The 22,561-nt window shown below is 44.8% G+C and overlaps 2 protein-coding genes across 2 annotated transcripts; one reads left to right on the top strand and one right to left on the bottom strand.

The window, feature by feature from the left end:
* The first annotated feature begins 456 nt into the window (after positions 1 to 456).
* LOC136527208 (uncharacterized) lies at positions 457 to 6,673 on the top strand. The gene is made up of 12 exons (XM_066519832.1): positions 457 to 1,446; positions 3,206 to 3,408; positions 3,507 to 3,704; positions 3,814 to 3,885; positions 4,118 to 4,213; positions 4,376 to 4,455; positions 4,538 to 4,613; positions 4,708 to 4,918; positions 5,001 to 5,194; positions 5,271 to 5,376; positions 5,501 to 5,590; positions 5,806 to 6,673. The coding sequence occupies exons 1-12, from the start codon at positions 837 to 839 to the stop codon at positions 6,531 to 6,533; spliced, it is 2,664 nt and encodes an 887-aa protein (XP_066375929.1). The 5' UTR covers positions 457 to 836; the 3' UTR covers positions 6,534 to 6,673.
* A 4,442-nt stretch (positions 6,674 to 11,115) lies between these two features.
* Positions 11,116 to 13,056, bottom strand: LOC136527851 (zinc finger A20 and AN1 domain-containing stress-associated protein 8-like). Its single transcript, XM_066520703.1, has 3 exons — positions 12,943 to 13,056; positions 12,711 to 12,753; positions 11,116 to 11,982 (listed from the first exon to the last, which is right to left on the bottom strand). Exon 3 carries the CDS (start codon positions 11,969 to 11,971, stop codon positions 11,465 to 11,467), a length of 507 nt encoding a protein of 168 aa, XP_066376800.1. The 5' UTR covers positions 11,972 to 11,982; positions 12,711 to 12,753; positions 12,943 to 13,056; the 3' UTR covers positions 11,116 to 11,464.
* Positions 13,057 to 22,561: the final 9,505 nt, after the last annotated feature.

Below are 22,561 nucleotides of genomic sequence, written 5' to 3'. Positions count from 1 at the left end.
CGTCCTTCCGCCTATTCTAGTGGTGCTGGTATCCTTTTGGCCCCCACGGTATAACGACGGTGGTGGTCACCAGTCACCACCGACGGGATGATTTCCAACAGCAACGGAGGTCAGGACACGAGGTGACGGCAAAGATAAAGCGTGTAGTGTAGCTAGAATTTCACTGGTGCTCCGTGCTCCTCCCCAGGCCACCGAGTCCAAGAATCGCGCCGTCGTCGTCGTCGCCGTCGCCGTCGCCGTCGCCAATGCCTGCTTGCTTGGACGATCCAGGGGATAAAGACGGAAGCGCCGTCCCCCGCTACCAGCTAGCCCCCGCGCGGCGCTCCCATTCTCCGGCCGTCACGGGACGCAACGTGCCAAAGGAAACTAGCCGGCGTTGCGACAAGCACAGCTCTTGTCCTGTGGCGACATGTGATCGATCGATCCAGTGCGCCAGAGCCTGAGAGTCTGAGCGGGTGGTGGCCAGCAGGGTTCTTTCTTGCGCGGGCCTTAGCTTCTAGCTAGCTCGTGTCCTGCCGACTGCCGTGGCATTCCGCTGCCCGGCCGTCGTGGTCACGTCACGCACGCACACCGTACCTCTTTGATCTGATGCCCGTGTGCTCACTCTGACAGCTCCTCAGACTTAAACAACGCTGTCCGTTTCTCCGGCGCAGCGGATAAAAGTCTCGGCGTTCACTCTTGGCCAGTCTTTTGCCGCAGCCATATCCGCGCGCACTGCCGTCGGCCGGCCGGCGCGCGCGTGTCGCGGAGAGGGCCGCTAGCTACTAGCATAGTAGTAGATAGTGGACTGGTGGTGGCCAGTGGCCAGTGCCGCCGGCGGGTTGTGTGTTGGAAGAATGGCGGCGCCGTGGCGTGCGGCGTGGCCGTGGGCGGTGCTTGTGGCGGTGTCGGTGGCGGCAGTGACGACGACGGCGAGGGCGAAGGAGTGCACGAACATCCCGACGGAGCTGTCGTCGCACACGGTGCGGGCGCGGCTGCAGGCGTCGCCGGGAGCGGGAGCGGCGGAGTGGCGGTGGCGCGAGCTGTTCCACGAGCACCTCAACCCCACCGACGAGGCCGCGTGGATGGACCTCATGCCGCCGCCGAAGGGATCCCTCCACGCCTCCGCCGCCGCGGGGCACCACCACCACCACCTGGAGGAGGCGGAGGAGCTCGACTGGGCGATGCTCTACCGCTCGCTCAAGGGCCAGCTGGTGGGCGACGCCGCCGCCGGGAACCGGCCCGGGCCGTTCCTGGAGGAGGTGTCCCTGCACGACGTGCGGCTGGACCCCGACGGCGACGACGCGGCGTACGGGCGCGCGCAGCGGACGAACCTCGAGTACCTGCTGCTGCTGGACGTGGACCGCCTCGTCTGGAGCTTCCGCTCCCAGGCGGGGCTGCCGGCGCCCGGAAACCCCTACGGCGGCTGGGAGAAGCCTGACAGCGAGCTCAGGGGCCACTTCGTCGGTACGTACGTACACGCTCCCTCTGTCTCTCTCTCTCTCTCGTTCCCCTGTCCATGCATCGATCGGGCGACGCATGCACATGCAGAGATGCTCCGGCGTCACGTTCGCGGCCGGACACGGCCATTACTGTGCGCCATTACTTGGTGCTCCGGACTCCCAGCTGAGCAGATCATTGACGGATTTTCCCCCTAGCTACATGGGAGTGGATGCTGTCGATCTTGTCCAAATAGCACGACAGTGCGATCGACATGGGAGTGGAAAGGCTGATTATTGTAGCTGTAGGGTATGCCACTCTCATCTCGTGCCTCGTTGTTATGTTGCCACGTGAGCGAGATGCCCCCGTGAAAATATTGACAACGCCGACACCGGACGGAGTGAGAGGACGCCTTACAGATGCTTGTGGCTAACCACTCGTTTAGTTGCGCAGCAAGTGTTTTCCATTTTTCCCGCTCACAATTAATTATGTTAGGCCAATTTCTCTTAGCCCATACCCACGTGTAGTGGTCGTGCAGTAGTTGCAACAACAGCAAAGGGATTTGCTAAAATTCAGGTGCTTCAATTTTATTTATCTTTCAGACGACGGTTATTGCATATATTTTCTATTAAAATTGTAACTTTAGTTTATTGCAATTTACGTAGGCATAATCTGCAATTTTTTGTTTCGAAAATAAAAAAATCTGTTAGACAAACTACAAACTCGATAAAATCTGATCTGTATTGGTACAAAGACAATTAACAATTTATAATTGTTTCTATAGTTAGACAAGGACAAAAACTTGATATGTTATGATACATAGACAAAAAAACAAATTATAAAAATAACAATTTACTTGTATTAGTTAGTTGTACAAAACTATTGTCTAAAATCGTCTTAAAATTTAGACACCTAAAATATTGGAGAAGTGAACAACAAAATATGGCCTAATTTTTCTTCTCAAAAAAAATTATGATTATATATTTGGAAAATAAGATGCGTCAAGTCTAATAAGAAAATGGGTTGGGGGTACATGTGACTCGATTTAATTTAGTTTTTTTACCTTGTAGTCTTGCAGACCTACTTTTATATGAAAGCATGTTTCTTTTATAGAAAAATATTTTTTAGGAACGTTGCAAACAACATATTTCAATAACAAGTAAATAAAAACACAAAATGACATTAGGATGTATAACTACATTCCTGTTTTCCTCCATTAATTACACTCTTCTTAAGGTATGGTGGCGAACAAATACACTATGATAATGATATTCTTGTGTTTCGCAAAAGAAAATGTATAATCACACTCATATTTGCCTCCGAGGTGGAATTTTCATTGGCACTGTTACTTATGGCCCTGGAACCCATTATAATCGGATTCCTGGGCCCCACCACGGGAATCGAGAAAATCCCTCACGGTGATCACGATTCTCGTGACTAGCCGTGAGGAGAAAAATCATGAAATAACTACCCCATCGATTACTCGTATCGCGGCCTCAAAGCCGTTGCACGGTCGCAAATCGTGGTTCCAAACAAGACCTAAAGCGCACTTCTTTATTATGACTTCAATCAAGGAACAAACGTTGTGAAACGGAGGGATGTTTTTTTTTTTTTTTTTGAAGTTAACGGAGGGATGTTCTGGTTTCCCATCTGCATCTCTCTCGCCACAGTTATGTTCAAACAAAGGAATTGGGCCCCGTGAAATGTGATGGGCCGCCGCATATTAGAACCCGGTCCATGCACGAGCAGTTTAGCACGACACAGTGAACCCGGTTCGTGCACGCAGGTCACTACCTGAGCGCGACGGCCAAGATGTGGGCGAGCACCCACAACGGCACGCTCGCCGGCAAGATGGCGGCGGTGGTGGACGCGCTTGACGAGTGCCAGCGTGCCGCCGGCACGGGCTACCTCTCCGCTTTCCCCACCGAGTTCTTCGACCGCTTCGAGGCCATCAAGCCCGTCTGGGCGCCCTACTACACCATCCACAAGGCACGTCGCCGTCGATCACCACCCGACTTTACCTTTACCTTTGCACACATCTGCATGCTGATGAGCAATAACTCATCTGCATCCTGCGCTTCCTGCAGATCATGCAGGGCCTCCTCGACCAGCACGTGGTGGCCGGCAACGGCAAGGCGCTGGGGATGGTGGTCGCCATGGCTGACTACTTCACCGGCCGGGTCAGGAACGTCATCCGGAGGTACAGCATCGAGCGCCACTGGACGTCGCTCAACGAGGAGACCGGAGGGATGAACGACGTGCTCTACCAGCTCTACACCATCACGGTATACAGCTTTTCTTTATTTGGTGTTCATTTCATTCGTTTCCTGAATCCTGAGTGTTTGTGGTAGCTGCTAAATGCTAATAATGCAGTTCTCTTGAATATTTGCGCAGCACGATCAGAGGCATCTGGTGCTGGCCCATCTTTTCGACAAGCCATGCTTCCTGGGCTTGCTTGCAGTGCAGGTCTGAAACTCTGAACCCTGACGAACTCAATTCCTTCCTGCCTGGCCCTCTGCATTTTGCTGATGCATTTCTCACTCCAATTTTGTCTGAATCTTATGTAGTTAGTAAACACCATCTACATGAGGTGATTAACACCACAATAGCTTGTTCTAATGTTTTCTCTATGATAGTTTTGGCAGGAAAACATATTTCTGAACGCTAGATGATATTTCCCCATCGTTTTTTCTTTCAGGCTGACAGTCTTTCGAATTTCCATGCCAACACACATATTCCGGTTGTCATTGGCGGGCAGATGAGATATGAAGTTACAGGTGATCCTATTTACAAGGTAATTCAAATTTTGGTAGGGTAAAATTAATTTCCCAAGGCATGATAATACCAAATCTAAAAAGATTGTTTCCCCTCCTTCCACCCAGTAGTCGGCCTCTTTGTCTTTGGTCTGACGCAACTTGTAGGTCTAAAGCTGACCGTGGCCTAATTCTTGAACCAGGAAATTGCAACATTCTTCATGGACACAGTGAATTCTTCTCACGCATATGCAACTGGTGGTACATCTGTCAGTGAATTCTGGTAGTGCATCATAGATGGCTGAAATTTCACCTTTTTCCCCTCAGAAATGCCATGTCTGAAATTCTGAAATGGCTTATGTCAGGTCCGATCCAAAGCGTTTAGCTGAAGCTCTGACCACTGAGACCGAGGAGTCCTGCACAACTTACAACATGCTCAAGGTGGGTGTGGGTATACCTGTTCTGTTCATATTCACCAAACTTGAAATTTTTCATGGTTAGAGACAAGTTACAATTTGCAGAACAAAGCTTGCAGGTCTCACGCCATCTGTTCAGATGGACGAAGGAGATCGCGTACGCGGACTACTACGAACGAGCACTAATCAATGGCGTGCTGAGCATCCAGAGAGGCAGAGATCCTGGAGTGATGATCTACATGCTGCCCCAGGGCCCTGGGAGATCAAAGGCAAAGAGCTACCATGGTTGGGGAACTCAGTATGAATCATTCTGGTGCTGCTATGGCACTGGTAAGTCAAAAATCCAAACGTTGAGGATTCCATTTGGTTCTGAACTTTGTCAAGTTCTGAACTGTGTGGGTTGTGTATGCAGGGATAGAGTCGTTCTCCAAGCTGGGGGATTCCATTTACTTTGAGGAGAAAGGTGAGAGACCAGCGCTATATATTATTCAGTTCATACCGAGTACGTTCAATTGGAGGACTGCAGGCCTTACTGTCACACAGCAACTGATGCCACTCAGCTCATGGGATCAGTATCTTCAGGTCTCATTCTCCATATCTGCAAAGGTAAAATTTGCATGGCACAAAACTTTGAAGGTCCTTCCTAGAATCAGCATTTAGTCAGTTTGTTTACTGTGTGTAGACAGACGGTCAGTTTGCGACATTGAACGTGAGAATACCATCATGGACATCTTTGAATGGTGCAAAGGCAACATTGAATGACAAGGATCTGGAATTAGCATCTCCAGGTATGCTCATCAGCAGGGCGGAAACAGAAGGAGAAAATTGAAGGGGGAAAAAAAGAATCCACAAAAAGTTTGATGAATATGATTACAGAGATGATTGTTCTAACAAAATCTTGATTTCTGCCAGGGACATTCCTCACTATCAGCAAGCAGTGGGGTAGTGGTGATCGGTTGTCACTCCAATTACCTATCCACCTAAGGACTGAAGCAATAAAAGGTCTGAATTTCTCGAGTTCTGTTGATGATTAAATTGTGTGAGTTAATTTTTCAAATGATGCACTCATTATAGGATAATTACTTATTTTTCACTTCTAATTTTCACTCTTAGGCATTGAAATCCCTGATAATTCTATGACAATTGACAACACTGAATTGAAGTAGGCATCTATACAAGCAGTCGTGTAAACTGAGTAGTGTAACTGAAACCTTCAGATGATCGGCCGGAGTACGCATCTATACAAGCAGTCCTGTTCGGGCCGTTCCTCCTCGCCGGCCTCACCACCGGAGATTGGGACGCCAAGACCGGCGCCGCCACAGCCGCGGCCACCGACTGGATCACCCCCATCCCTCCGGAGTCCAACTCCCAGCTGGTGACGCTCGCGCAAGAGTCCGACGGCAAGGCCTTTGTCCTCTCCGCCGTGAACGGCTCCCTGACGATGCAGCAGCGGCCCAAAGACAGCGGCGGCACCGACACCGCCGTGCACGCGACGTTCAGACTCGTCCCGCAGGGCGGCGCCACCGCCACGAACTCGACAGCTGCCGCGACGCTCGAGCCGTTGGACATGCCGGGGATGGTGGTCACGGACATGCTCACGGTGTCCGCGGAGAAGAGCTCGGGCGCTCAGTTCAACGTCGTGCCGGGACTCGCCGGCGTGCCCGGCTCGGTATCCCTGGAGCTCGGGTCCAGGCCGGGGTGCTTCTTGGTCGCCGGCGGCAGCGGCGAGAAGGTCCAGGTGGGCTGTACCGGTGGTGGTGTTCAGAAGCACGGCAACGGCGGGGACTTGTTCCGGCAGGCGGCGAGCTTCGCGCGGGCCGAGCCGCTGCGGCGGTACCACCCGATGAGCTTCGCCGCCAGAGGGGTCAAGAGGAGCTTCCTCCTGGAGCCATTGTTCACCTTGAGGGACGAGTTCTACACCATCTACTTCAACCTTGTAGCGTGACAGGAGATGACGATGAGACCTGCAGGTCGAGGTTAAGGTTGATGCTGCTGCCTCTAATAACCAAGAAAAAAAAATGTTGGATTGGAGGTGGAGTGGCGGACAATAATGTTTAGAGAAAAGAAAATAGTTTCCTTGTTCACCCAATGAAACGATCCGTGCCCTCTCTGCTTCCAACAGTCGCCATAATTCTAACTTCTAAGCACCTCTTGCGTCCTTCTAGTTTGCTGCCTCAAAACAGTTTATTTCTCGGTTTCTAAGACAACCATAATGTAGCAGTACAGCAGAACTAAACATATTTAGGGCCTGTTTAGATCCATTAGCACTAAGCCCGTGTTTGGTTGCCCTCCAAATTTCCAAAAAGTGCTACAGTATCCATCACATCGAATCTTGCGATACGTACATGGAACATTAAATGTAGACGGAAAAAAAACTAATTGTACAGATTGGTGGAAAATTGCGAGACGAACGTTTTGAACCTAATTAGTCCATGATTGAACACTAATTGTCAAATAAAAACGAAAGTGCTACAGTAGCCCAAATTCCAAACTTCCCTCAACTAAACACGGGCTAAAAATTAGCTAGCTAATAGCTAATACATGCTACTTCTTAGTTAGCTAATTTTTAGTAGGGAATGTTTGGATCTCCTGTTAATAGGTGCTAATATATGGTTAGATAGTGAGTTGAACTAACATATAAACTATTAGCATCTATTAGTAACTACAAACCTGCTAATGGAACTAACCTAAAAAAACCTGCTAATAGAACTAATAATTAATAACCCTCTGGCTAATAATTAGTAGGTTATTAGCAGGTCTGATGGATCTATTAGTATTAATTATAACTGTTAATTTTTAGTGCTAATGGATCAAATAGACCCTTACTACATCATGATTTTCGTTAAAATAAAGGACCACCATCTAGCCATGGACTCAAGTCAGTCCCAGCATATTTATCACTGTAGGTCTACAAACTTGTTTAGGGGTGCCAGATTCTTTAATTCCCCGTAGTTTTTTTTTTCAGTTGCTTAGGGTTTGATCCAAATAAATCTTCTGACAAAATCAGATGATTTTCGGTCGGGATCGTGTTTCCTATGATGACTTCGGTAATTGTCATGACAAGATCGCTGTTGCAGGCATCCATTTCATCGCGAGATGGCCAATTTGTGGCCTTTATCTGAAGGGGAGGGGTGCTTCTGGGAGCCCCCTACAAAGACAACTACTCCGGGTCATCGATCTCATCGTTGATGGCCGTGGAGAGGAATTCAAGGTCTCGAGGTGATGATTCTACCGCCTATGTCGTACCCAACGATGCAACTGCCGATATTCTTTCAGCGATTTAGAAGCATTTTGGACTGGTTCTGAAGTGTTGGATCTTACGGCATGTCCAATGTTTTGGGTTGGTCGTTGAATTCGGCATAAGGACTACACTTTGGCTCCAATGTTCGAGGAAGCCATTGGGAAAGAAGACGATGGAAGAATCTACATAGAATATTATGTATATTTGCCAAGATTTTTTTCATGTGTAATTGGGGATGTACTTTTCCAAGATTTAATGTAAGTCCCCCTTCCCTTCAAAGAAAAAAAAACTCTTGCGCGTACCAAAATCCATGCATGACCATAAGCAACAAATTCAACTTCCTTGAGATATTGGATTTGAAACCACTTTAATGGAATCACTACTTACCATCATCATCTTGACTTATAGGAAGCGACGAATGCAGAAGGAGCTTCGGTGGTGGCACGGGCATGCCGACCAGATTCGGGGATGGCTATGAGCAAGGAAGGTGACGATCCCGTTGGCTAGATGTGAGGCGTGAGGCCATAAGTGAGCTCAAATGGTGGCGGCTACGTGTTGTGAGCTTGAACGCCGATGGCTAGCTTGCACTACTAGAGAAACGGGTTTTAGTCCCGGTTGGGAAGGCCCTTTAGTCCCGGTTTTCCCAACCGGGACTAAATTCCCGGGACTAAAGGTCCACGGTCTGGGAACCGGGACTAAAGGTCACCCACGGAAGAAAAAAATAAAGGAAATCCTCGAGGCCTCGCTTGCTCTATGTGAGATTCGAACCCAACACCTCTCTCCTCACGCGTAGGTACATTACCAACTCAACTGCACACCACTTGTGACAGAGTCATGTGCGCTCTCCTTTTGAATAGACTCGTGGGAGACCTTTAGTCCCAGGTAAAAGACCTTTAGTCCCGGTTGAAGACACCAACCGGGACTAAAAGGTCACCCTTTAGTCCCGGTTGGTGTTACCAACTGGGACTAAAAGTTGGTGAACTTTTACTCCGGGTTGGTGACACCAACCGGGACTAAAGATGACTTTTAGTCCCAGTTGGTATTACGAACCGGGACTAAAAGTCCTTTAGTCCCGAACGCAAAAAATATCGAGACTAAAGGCTAAAATCGAAGTGGGTGAAAGGTCTGTTTTCTAGTAGTGTTGTGGTGTCTTGGTGATGGTCGTTCGATCGACGCATGTGAGGGATGATCGAACGATGATGGCGGGGCAACGTTGATGGGAGAGCTTGACTAGCTCGGTGGTGCCACCAAGGAAGTGGGGCCACTACTATGTAGGAGAGAAACGAAGAAGGAGAGGTGCAACGTTAGCAATGGTGGTTGTGGAGCCAAGGGCGATGGTGGCACGGAGCCAAAGGGTACAGTGCTGACTGTTAAGGGTGGGAGCACTGCAGATGAGGTAAGTAAGAAGAAGGAAGAAAGAAAGAAAGAAACCGCCTGGTGAGCCCCATGGGTCAGGTGCCTCATCCAACTTTTTAGCATCCCGTCATTAAACACAAAACAGGGATAGTTCAATTCCTTCAACCAAATACGTGACCAAATCATCACATCCAAAAAAAGAATAGGATAAGACTATCCAATTCTACAACTTCATACATTCCAAATCATAAAGCCATTTTGATTTTTCTAGATATACAGTAAAAACTATGTATCTAGAAAAAAAAACTTCTAATTTAGAGCAGAGGGAGTACATCTCAAAACCAAACACTCAAAACCAAACACACGTTAATTCTCTACTCCAACACCTTCAACATAAGACTTTGGAGTGAACTTTGGAGTCGAGTCTTAAAATCTAGAGTGGGACAATTCTAGATGGGCCGTTACACGAAGCTCTTTTTTCATCAACGGCACATACATGGATTGCATATTGAAAACAAAATACGACATGGATTCTCTAGTGCTGTAAAGCATTTGAAGTAAACAAAACACGATGCCCCGGATGTGCTCACTATGGAGACACTGGTGGCAAGAGATGGTCTTCTGTTAGAAGTGGCACTGGGCCATAGAAAGGTCACCCATACTACTGATGAATCTGATGGGTGCAAATTGCGCGTTGCAGGAATTTGACTTGAGATTCGAGAGCTGGGGAGAATTTTTCTTTCTTTAAATTTGTATAGGCCAATACTGTGGCACATGGTTGCACAGGAAAGACCTCTAGTCTAGTTCTAAACCTTAGAATTCCTGGTTTGGCAAAGCTCCGGACTGGCCTAGGGAGTTGGCAATTATATATAGGAATTAAAATAATCTGCGCGAGTTAATAAAGCTCTCGAGTTTGTCTAAAAAAAGTATACATTAAAATCCCTGTGCAAGGCATGGCTTGGGCAGCTGGCAATGGCATGCCATGCCATGCCCTCATGGGGGGACACCATGGACACCTATCTCGCTCGTCAATAATTCTCAAACGTTACGGTTGATCCGGTGTTACGATTGCAGATCATCTTTGGATCGGCAATACGGGTACCTGTGATTGGTACAATGGTAACCATCAAACAGGAATCTGCATCTGGCGCTGCACAGACATGAGAAGTATGAATGAGATCCAAGATCCAAGCAGTACTCTTGACAGCGAGGAGACCATTCATCACATTCAATAGCAGATCTCTATTTTTCAACTCTTTCAATAGCAGGTCTTGTGAGAGAAGATGGAGTGTTTTTCTCCACAGCACGTTGACGCAGATCATGTGAAGAAAAAAAAAAAATCTCAGGTTCATGTTTCAAAGTAGAAACCTAGAATGACAAACGTTTGACGTGCATCTATCTTTCGAACTATCCTTTCAAGTTGCACTTGCACAAAGGATGTAGAATCGTCGGCACAACAAAAGCAGTGCGATGAAACAACCAACTGAATTTGGAATTTTGCTGAGGGTTAAAAATGGAACAGTAAAATATAGCCATGAATGACAGTCCTCAAAACAATTTTTGAAGTTTCAACTGAGCTATCTGATGCTCGAATGAAGAGTTGATGTTTAGAAAGGCTGTATTGAGTTGCATTATGGCCAATTCCTTGTAGAGAAACTCTACTTCATAATCTTCCGGGTACTCCAATAAACTGCTCGATCTTCTTCCCAACTTATACTAGTTTAAGTGCAATCAAGATGTGTCAAGGATTTCACCAGATACTTTAGTGAGACGACTGCTCCCATTTCGCAGGTATAACAATGTTTGATATGCAAAGTCCTTCCAATTTGCTATTCAACCAAAAAAAACTTTACTTATGAACAAAAAAAGTATAGTGCCATGAGACTACCACCTATAGAGTAAAATAACTGAGAATGCAAATGGTCATCAGTACCATTTAACGGACAGTTGCAGATTACTATTACTGGTTGCAGTGTAACACACCAGGGACAATAGTACATCACATAGCTAGCTAAATGCGAAGCCAAATACCGTCTGAGCAAGACGACCATAAATAAAAGCTTACACAACATAGCCAACATGCAAATCATTTGAACTGACCAGATGCAGAGGCGAGAATTCTTGAGGCAGGCTGCGGAAGTGTGCACCATGCACTGCAATGCCGAACAACAAGATTGTAGCAGCAAACATGAAAGGGAAAGGCATGGGCAAAGCAGCAATTCCGCATGATGAAGAAGTACCACAGGTTGCAATCTTCCTTGAGCCAACCGTAGGAAACCCTAGATCTTGTCGAGCTTGTCCGCCTTCACCACTGGATTGGCCTTGGCAATGGCATCCCTAGCAGCAGTCCGATAGTCAAACTTGCAGTCATGCTTGTCGGAGTAGCGGTGGAGTGCACAGTACAAGTTCCCACACCGGCAGTTGAATCCTGTAAGTCTAACCCTCTTCCTGCAAGTGCTGCACCGGTTTGGCCCTACCTTCCCTTTGGAGATAACCGCCGCCCCCTCGCTAGGTCCAGCAACATCAGTGGGCTGCACGTTCATCGTTTGCAACTCAACTTGAGCAACAGCTACCACTGTGTTGCCAGAAACAACTGGTTCCATGACAGCATCGTTGCCATTGACAATGCTGTCGATAGAGGAGGCAGCCAACTTGGCCTGCTCCTGCTTCGTTATCATCTCCTTGTGGCACTTGGAGCACATGTTCATGGTAGCTGCGCTGCCGAAGAAGCCACAGTTATTGATGCAAAGGATGGGGGCCTGGCATCCAGTCTCCTTGTGCTCCATGGCTTCCTTAACTAGAAATGATACGAAACAATGGATCAATACCACAGAGTAGTCGACATAATGTATCACAGCTTACTAAAAGTTGCTACTAGTAGTAAAAAAACAATCATAAAATCGAAGTGAAAGTTGGTAGTGCCTTGATTCAGTAAGACATGCGGCAACCTAATGAATCAAAACCCTTGATAGGGCTAAATTTACTTTAAGAAGCATCTTACCAAGGGTAATTGTACCTTGGTCAAACGCCCAAAATGAAGGTACTATCAAATGGAACTCGCACTATCATTTGGCTAACAACCGAATCACCTAACGGCAACACACCAGGGGTGGAATTAATTCTAGAAAGAGGCCACAACTTTTCGCCGCTTTACGCAACAAATCTACAAAGTAGCAACCATATCTGCTCACTAACTTTGGACAAAGCACCTAAAGAGGCATCAACTAGCCGCAACAACCACACCCAATACATGGAAAGGAAAGGAGTCGCCTTTATAACAGATGAACAGAACAATCCCCCGAATTTTTCTCTGGCAGTTGTCCGCTGTCTGCTACAGCGAATCGAGGCCAAATCAAATAAATCGGCGCTGCTCAGTTGGTTCCGCATCGACTCATTCAACAAGCACAAGAAAAAATATATATAATTCACAGCTTTTGACCCGGACAACAGAAAAAAATTAAACAAAAAAAAAATTAAAAAAATCGGGAAAAATTAATTGGATGCAGAGTGGCCAGATACACGAACCTCGGACGAGACGACCCTCTTTGCGATTCCTCTCCGGCGATCCCTGCGCGAACGAGGCATAGAAACCGATCAAATATTTGTCAATCAAGGGAGAAAAAAGAGAGAGAGCAGAAAAAGGGACGGCCCGGATCGGACGCGCGAGGCCGAGCCAAAGCCCCCAAATCTACAGATCGAAGGGAGAAGGAACGGTAATCGGATTGAAATGGGGGGGGGGGTGTAGCGAGGTGCTAACCCTAGGGGAAGACGAGGAGGCGAGGGGAGAGGAATCGCAGGGAACTCGGTGGGCTTCGAAATGGGGGCGAAACGTGGGGAGGTGGGGGAGAGATAAAGGCAAAGCAGGAGGGCGCCGGAAATGACGAGGCTGCCCCCCTCGTCGGCCCCGCGGCAGTTTTTCTATGCCGCGGGCGGGGGCCGAGGTTCCCGCCGTTGGATTGCCGCCTGCCTTGTTTTTTTTTTCCTCTCTCGTTTTTTTCCGCTGGGAGTGGAAAATATCATTTGTTTCTTTTTTGAGAAGCTGGGAAATATTATTCTGGTTTTCGCCGCAGCTTATTCGAGTTTTCTTAGAGCATCTCCAAGATTTCCCTAAACCTCTTCCTAATCCTTGTTTTTAGAAAGATAGAAAAAAACCCTCTCCAACAACTATTAATATTTACTCCTAATCTTTTAAGACTCAGAAAATTCCTCCTCTTCCGCGTAACTTTACGCGGACGAAGCCACGCGCGGAGGGCAGCGGCGTCACGTGGGTGGGGTCCGCCGGCTGCTGCAGCGGCCTGGTGCGGCAGCGGAGCGTCGGCGTCGACGGGTCGCTGCTGCTACCACCGGTAGGCCGCAACCTCCGCTTCCTCGTCCTCCTCCACCGTGGACTTGAAGGCCTGCTGCGCCAAGCCCGCGGACATCTTCCTGCGCCTGTGGAGCTCGGACATCAGGGACTCCTTCCGCCGGAACCGCAAGACGGCGGGGGTGCCCACGCTTCTTCCTTCGGCGCCCGTCGTCAAGAGGAAGCAGGACGCGATGATGATCAAGCAGGAGCCGCAGGCGCTGCTGCTTGGCCTCGGGGACGACTTCTTGGCGGCGTCCAACGAGACGGAGGTGGCGGAGGCGCTGGAGGAGTACCCGATGTTCCTCGACTTCGTCGGCGAAGAGCTAGGATTGTTCCATGGCCGGCACGACGGCTTCTTAGAAGTCAAATATTAGAAATTATTGGAGATAAACTTCTTTTTTTCTCATAAAATCTTTTTAGGAATTGATAAACATAGACTTTTTAGAAGGAATATTTAGGAAACTCTTGGAGATGCTTTAGCATACGTGATTAAAAAAATTTGGGGATTTTATATTGTCGTTAATGCAAAATCTATCCGTGGATTATGTTTCATGAACATCTAATGTGATTTATTTAGGGTAACTTGTAATGTGATTTTAACTGATAGCAAGCACAGCAGAAGTTGCTTGTGAAATAACATCAGGTTACCAGAGTCATTCTTAACAAGATGGCACTTGGTGACCAAGTTATCTCATATTCCCGACTACAATAAATTTGGCTAGAAAAATGTAATATATTTGCTAGAAGAACTAGTACAACCCAACTGTACTTAGTTTTGAAAAAGTTTTGCAATTATACTTGATGGTCTAATGTAATATAATAGGTGTTTTCCTGATTGAAGTTAAAAGATAGTCCAACGTAATTTGAAAAAAAAAGAATTATGGTCTTAGTAATTTTATTTTTGTGAATAATGTGCTTAGTTATCCAAAGTATCTTCCTCAACAAATAGAGAGATTAAATGATTATTAAGCCTTTTTTATTGTAAAGATAAATGTTCAAATTATGTCATAAAAAAAACTTAGACCATGAAATAAATTCACCTTCCAATCGTTAGCCCTTTTTCTCTTTTAGAATTTGAACTTATAAGTTATAACACATTATTTTTTTTGGGGGGGGGGGGGGTTGACACAGTAGTTCCTTTTCATTACAAAGTATTTCCAATCTTTCGTAACTCAAACTATTTAAGTTGAACTAAATTTATAGAAAAATAATACTATTGTTTCATTACATTTATTATATATGAAATATGTTTTAGAGTTTCCCTTTAAAGTGGTACATGCTAATATATTTCTCCATAAATTTAAATAGATTAATGCTAATTTGAGCATACAATAAAGTTAGAAATACTTATATTTAAGCACCTAGGAGATACTTCGTCCATCCCATAATAAATTAGTTTCTAGGAATTTTTAGATAGATTAAGGACGCTAGCAAAAGATGCATGTATCCTCATCTCCTTTCATTTCCGAAAAAATATCAGTTGGATTTGACCGTTATCATTTGCATGCACCATGATTAGCTTCCCCACTAGGAGATAGTTGTAACACCACCGGTGTTACGAGCTCGCTAAGCATTGAGATTATGGCATGAGAAATAGATCAATAAAGATAGCAAGTTACGTAGATGGGTATGTAATTTTAAATTTTTGGAGAATAAATATTGTTAGCTAGTATTTTGGGGAGCGCAGAAATCGATTTGAAGTCGGCAAACAAATAAGCTTATGTTTAAAATGCTATCTTTGGCGAATTATATTGTGGAAATACCTAAAAAGTGCTTAAATATTTTGTTCCTATGGGTTAGAATGAAGTATGGACTTGCGTGATATACTTGTTGGGTAAAGTTAAAGGGGTTTAGACCATTTAAAAATTATGACAAAAGTGTTAGTGGCTATTAAATCTAAATTGAAATCCTTAGCCTTTCTAAGTTTGGAAATGTAGTAGACAGCGTCATTTTGACGTTTAGATTATAACTAAAATATTTAAACACTAACATCGTACTTTTACATAGTGGGTTGCATCAAGGCGAGTGCTTGAGCAAGGAGTAGGGCGTAGTTGCGTTAAGGGTTATGATGCTCACTAAAAAATTGGCCAAACTTTGCTGGAACACGTTGGAAGCATGTCTTTGGCTCTCTGTTCGTGAACCGATATTTTAGTGATGAGCTTACCTTGGCACTTGTTTATCTTTTTCTCGCTACTCTTTGACCATAACGATTGTCTTGTTAGGGACTGGGTAGTGTTGGCTTTGAACTAGCATAAGTGGTTGAACCTTAGTGAAAGGACCTTGGATGCCGCCTATAGGGGGTGAATAGACGTTTCTGAAAATTAACACCTTTAAATGTGGAAACGATTAGTAAAGAGAGTTTCCAAAATGGAAACTCCAAATTAAGAGTAAACAAGGTATAAAGAATATATCTAGAAGCTACAATCCTACAACACAAAGTTAGAACAGAGATCAAATAAATTCAGCACTGAGCTCTAATACCGGACGTGTCCGGTAGATAAACCGGACGTGTCCGGTACACACATGTTCTGAAGAACAACCTGGCACAGGAATCAATACCGGACGTGTCCGGTAGCTATACCGGATGTGTCTGGTATACACGGTTTTAGTGGAACAGCCCTAAACTTGCTCATTTCGATTTCTAACTGAGTAAACAAGGTATAAAAAATATATCTAGAAGCTACAACTCTGCAACACAAAGTTAAAATAGAGATCAAATAAATTCAGCATTGAGCTCTAATACCGGACGTGTCCGGTAGGTATACCGGACGTGTCCGGTACACACATGTTCTGAAGAACAGCTTGGCACAGGAACCAATACCGGACGTGTCCGGTATACACGGTTTTAGTAGAACAATCCTAAACTTGCTCGTTTCGATTTCTAACTTCAAACCAAATTGCAGGTACCTACTAGAGATGACAATATACATAGATAACCTACACAAGAGCTAGAGCAACACAAATATTAAATGAAATACGAATTGAGACACGATATTTGTTTTATCGAAGTTCGGACTCGTTCGAGTCCTATTCTCCGTTGAGGGGGCTACAGATGACCCAGCTATTTACACTAAAATTTGGGAGAAGAACGCGGGAATTCAAAGGCTTTCAAAATTGTGCCCATCAAGGAATCAATTGCATAAGGATCAATATCAGCTGATTCAGATATGATTCTAGAATCGGATCTCTTTGGAAGACATCAACATATAGCGATGATGAGCTACGGTTGGCGCCAGAAAACTATATATCGGACTCTACAAAAAGGAAAAGATTAGAGTTCAAGTTATCTTAAATTAGAAATATTTTCTTCTATGTCGAAGATTGTAATGAGTCGTGCTCGAGTAGGATTCATGTTTAGGCTCCGGGTATAAATATTGGACCCCGACTATTGTAAAATAACACACAATCAATCAAATACAAGTTTCTTACTTTTTTTGGCTCCGGCCACCCCTTAGGAGTAGGAATAGAGTAGATCTCGGCGAGTTCTTCAGCGAGTAGGGCTGCATTGGTCTGGCCGACCTCCGGCTTGTCTATAAGTACCGTCATGGCTTATACTTCTGTTCGTATGGCTGTATCGATCCGGTCTACCTTCACTATGACTCTGGTATAAGCTAGTTATCGACTCTTGTTTAGTTCAAGTACGGCTGCATCGATCCGGTCGACCTCCATTGTTCGAACTAGATTACGGTCAAGTTATCGGCTCTATCTAAGGGTAGCGTCCTTCGGATAGATTCATTAAGTTACCGATATTGCTTATTGCTTTCATTATCTATTTAATTACATCAATATCACTTTGCCTGATTGGGATTGATCTAGATCGGCCTTATATCATGTTTAACCCATCGTTTGTTAATATAAACTGATCTAATCTGCACTTTAAACGATGAGTTATGTTTTATCGGCTGTTTTATATCAATCTTGATCATGCATAGTGTGTGGTTAAGGCGTGTCTAGTCTTGAATAGATCTATTGGCTAACGAGAACCGTTCCATGACCCGTTATCATGGCCTGTGTGATTTTGCCTCACACCCCACTGTTAGAACCGTGGAGTGGGGATTGATATTTGGTAGATTTGTTCCTAATAGGGCATGACCTTAAGTGTGCGCTATGGCTGAATCGGCTATTTTAGCCGATATCGAGTGCTTCCGCATATGCAGTTCACGTCACGAGACCGTTGAAGTAAGGATAGGTTGAAAGATGTGTTAGCCCCATGATCTTATTATTATATTACGGACTGCATGATTCTATCTCATGCCCTACTGATATTAGTAATAAGTTAGGGTCGTCGAATCTATTACTGTTTCTATGGCCTGCATGATTTTGCCTTATGCCCCACTGGTCATAGCGATAGATGAGATATAATATGTTCATTAGATTTATCTTTATTAAATGGTTAAATGATGATGGGCTGCTTCTTTTACATAAAAAAGAGATTCGGTTACTTGTAGTCATTGGCTTAGCATAAACTGATTATTGTTGACATCCTATTGCCATTGACTAATATTTGTCTAAATAATGATATTCATCCTGAATGATAACCAATTTTTTCTTACACAACCCCATGAGCTTTAATTGATTTATTCTTATGAGTACGCTGGAATTGACTATTTAGTCGATTTCCTTCCACATTGGCTCTCAGAGTCGCACATTCGGGACTGTCTGTCAACACCAGCATGTTTTGACTTAAATTACTGATTAGCTTTCTCTCCTTGTCAATTGCAGGGTCAAATTGACTGGCATGTCTCGGGAGGAGTACGTAGGATCGACCACCTCTGTGTTGAAGCCAGGCGGATCTACAGCTCCATCGAGCAGACTCTTTCGGCTTGCTCGTGTGCCCTTGGCATGGGACGAAATTTCGTGTCGACACATGTTCTTAGCATGTCCGGTGGGACCCCACAATCATCATGGCAGTTTACAACAACAACGACATCGTTATGGTACATTACAAAAACCTACCTAATGGAGATAGAGATGTCATCGGCAAAGCTATAGAAGAATTTCAAAACAAGTGTTTGTTGTCCTACACCAAAACACGTGACAATACAATTGTTTAGAAATATCCACTACCAAGAGTTCTATTGCATGGGCAGACAGATGCAGATGAAGCTGAAGACAGACGTTTCTTCACAGATGCTGTAGACAAATCTATTCGTGATGTCATATCAAGCCATAATGAAGCTTTCTTGGACACATTTCACAATGCCATGAAAGAGGTGTTTCATGGGTTTCTAGTTGGTCAGATTGGGCCAACTTATTACAATATTCCATATCCGTCGACCCAGGAGACTAATCAAGTTGGTACCAGCCATCAAGAAGCAGCACCAGCGGGTAATGATGATGTCCAGGCAGTTTAGAAATGATGATGTCCAGGCAGTTTAGAGTTCATCTAAACAAGCTCAAGGTGTTACTACAAATTAGATAAAGTATAATCATGGATCGTCAGTGCAGCATGTGCAACAGCCGACAGGGCAGGGTCAGAACCAGGTGATTAATTTTGGCACATCGGGCCACATACCGTCGTCGGCTAAAAAAAATAGCCCCATCAATTTAGAGGATCTGTAGAGATATAGATCCTAATGTCTATAACTAGAGACTTCAAGCAGCAAACCAGTAAAGGACCCAGCAGATAGAGATTCCACAAGGATATCATTATGGCATGGATTATAACACCCTTCACATAATTCTAAATCTAGGGTATCAAGGCACACGGGATTTCAATCCATAGATGGGTCAGCAGGTGTAGAGAATTCTAAATTCACATGCTAACGAGTTGTTGCTAAAGGTGACCGAGATGATGAAGAATCAGTTCGGTCTGAAGCTAAAAGGGCTGACCTTTTCGTACAAACACCCATATCCAGAATGGTATGATTTGGTCGCTCTTCCTACAAAATACAGGCTCCCAGAGTTTGCTAAGTTCACTGGCCAAGACACCACAAGCACGATAGAATATGTCAGTCGGTATCTTACATAGTTGGGCAAAGCATCCGTTGAAGAGGCCCATCGAGTTTGTTTCTTCTCCTTGTCCCTGTTAGGGCCAGGCTTCACTTGGTTTTCATCACTGCCAGTCAACTCTATTGCCAATTGGGTTGATTTGGAAAAGAAATTTGATACATATTTTTATACTGGGACTGGAGAAAAGAAGATTACCGATTTAACAACTATAAGGCAGAAAACTAATGAGTCGGGCATTGAGTTTCTTTAGAGGTTCCGAGAGACTAGAAATTTGTGCTTCTCATTAAACTTGGCTGATGATCAGCTAGCTGCTTTGGCCGTTCAAGGAATGCAGCCAACATGGAAAGAAAAGCTGCTAGGACAAGAATTTGACAACTTGGGTCAATTGGCTCAACGAGTGGCAGCGCTTAATAGCTAATTCTAGAGTATACATAGAGATACCCGATTCTAGAAGAGTACCACTGTGGCTAAAGCTTATAATCCATACTCAGTCGATAATGGCTATGAAGATGAAGAAAAAGAGGTTGCTGCGGCTGAATGGAATTGGGGCAAAAAGATAGTAATGGTGCCAAATCCTTGGGGAAGAGGAGTCGAGGAGAGCTATGACTTTGATGTCACAAAATCAGACAAGCTCTTCTATTTCTTGCTTTAGAAGGGACAGATCAAGTTGCCCGATAATCATGTTATGTTGCCCCCTGATCAGTTGAAGAATAAGAAGTTCTACAAGTTCCATAACGCTACTTCTCATTCCACTAATGAATGTAGAATTTTCCGACAGCATATACAGAGGGCTATTCAGCAAGAAAGACTCAAATTTGATACACCTTAGAAAATAAAAGTTGATGATAATCCTTTCCTAGGAGATCAAAACATGGTCGATGCTAGGCTACTCAAAGGAAAGACTAAGGTCCTAACATCAACCAAAGTGAGAGAAGCTGGAACAGTCGATCCCGAGAAGCAAATATCGGCTAACGAATACAGAGAAATTAGAAGACTTCGCGATAAGCAAAAGAGCCGATATGAGCAGGGAGAAACGTCAAAAGAAGGGGTGATAAAGCCGTGGGTTGCATCTCAAATTCTGTTGAATAAATGGCAGTGGCAGAAGGAAAGGGATTATTGGCGTTGGTTAGAAGAGCAAGAATACCAGCGTCAACAGAAAAAAGAGGTATGAAAGAAAGCAAGCTGAATCACATTGGAATTGTCCTTTCTTCAGACATTACTGGAACGAAGGTTTGAAGTTGCCTACCAAGAATAATTGTCCGAAGTGCAGCGATCAATATTGGGAGTTTAGACAATCTCAAACCATCCGCCGGTATATCCATGCTCAAGATGCGTATCATCATAATAACATGAATTGGTGCTTAAAAGTAGAAGTGTTCATAATCGGCTTGGAAAAAGAGTTGTTGATCAAGACTGGGCTGATTATGAAGAAGAAGGCAATGAGATAGAATATATTTGGCAGGAAGGCCAATGGTGTCTAGGAGGTTTAACAAGAAGCCAGAAGAGAAGGGTGCAACGCCTAAGGAATAAAGAGTTGAAATAGACTCAGGCACCAGGTAAACTTCAAGTATGGCATGCTAAACAAACAGCCGATAGATGACAACCATCGGCTAATATTCAAATGACTTTCTATTACCATCAGAGTTTAGAGCTCTAGTAGATCAAGAAGTTTATTCGGATTTCAATGAATCGGAGTATAAAGAGATAGTTGCCAAGCTGATGGTTATACAACAAGCAATATTTGATAAACCAGTCAAGCATCGATATTTAAAAGCTTTATATGTAAAAGGTTTGGTTGATGGGAAGCCGATGAATAAGATATTGGTAGACGGAGGTGCTTCTATCAATCTCATGCCTTACACCACTTTTCACAAACTTGGCAAGGGACTAGGAGATCTGATTGAGACTGACATGATGCTTAAGGACTTTGGGGGTAATGCGTCCAAGACCTGAGGGGCAATGAACATCAAACTAACAATCAGGAGTAAGACTCTGCTCTCCACATTCTTTGTCATTGATGGAAAAGGGTCATACAGTTTGCTCCTTGGTCATGATTGGATTCATGCAAACTATTGTGTACCATCAACCATGCATCAATGTTTGATTCAATGGCATGGAGATGATGTCGGACTGGTTCGCGCTAATGAGTCTATAAGCATCGCAATAGTCGATCTAGTCTTTTAGGAACTAGGAGACTTCGAATGCTTTTCTGGCAAGATATGGGAAGGAGGCTTCATTAAAATTAGCAATGAAAGCCAATAGCCAATGCAAGCAATCGGCTCTGAGAGTTTGTTTTAGTAAATAGTCATGGCTTCACGTCGGCCATTGGATTAATGAAGAATAAGCATTGGTCCTAGAGATGGGCTTAGGCCGACGTATGTGAATGCTAAGTCGAATCATAAGTGCAATTCAGAGTTGATAGATCTATTAAAAGGAAGTTTTGTTTCACTTAATGAGATGCTTGGCCTAGATTGATCAGTCGTTTAACCTTTGGTCTGAAAAGTTCTGGTGCAACCTATCAATATCGATCGACAGAAAATATTTAGAGGGATGTTATCCTAGCGTTTGATCAACACTTGATAGCCAATTCGTTTAGTCACCGGCTTTAATAGCTGGTACCAGAAAAGGTATCGCCTCTAGTTCAGAAATGAAAATCTTTGAAGACATAGAAGCTGATACGATGTGTATCGCCTCTAAAGCAAAAAATAAAAACAAAGACATTTATGACACATACAGGAGCATTGCACTGAGATACATTCATAGAAGAGCAAGGAACTTTGTTCATTAATTTGCCCTAAGTACAAACTAATCAAAGACCTTGTTCACCACATCCTAAGCAGATGTGATGTGCATGATGGCCTCCGCCGCTATGACAAATTCTTCCATCAGGTCCTCATGCTCCTCGGGGCCATCACCCATTGGGAAGCCAATCTCCATGGCATGGAGCTCATATCTGGTTTGGACTTGCACCGCGGTCAGCGCCACCGACGTGCCATGATGGACGCCATGAAGGGCAATCTCCTAGATGTAGGCCGGGATGTCGTGGAGGCGGGCATTGATAAGGGAGCCTTGAGCATTG

This window comes from Miscanthus floridulus, chromosome 19 (genome assembly GCF_019320115.1).
Source record: "Miscanthus floridulus cultivar M001 chromosome 19, ASM1932011v1, whole genome shotgun sequence".
Classification (NCBI taxonomy): domain Eukaryota; kingdom Viridiplantae; phylum Streptophyta; class Magnoliopsida; order Poales; family Poaceae; genus Miscanthus; species Miscanthus floridulus.
This window is presented reverse-complemented; position numbering and strand designations above follow the sequence as displayed.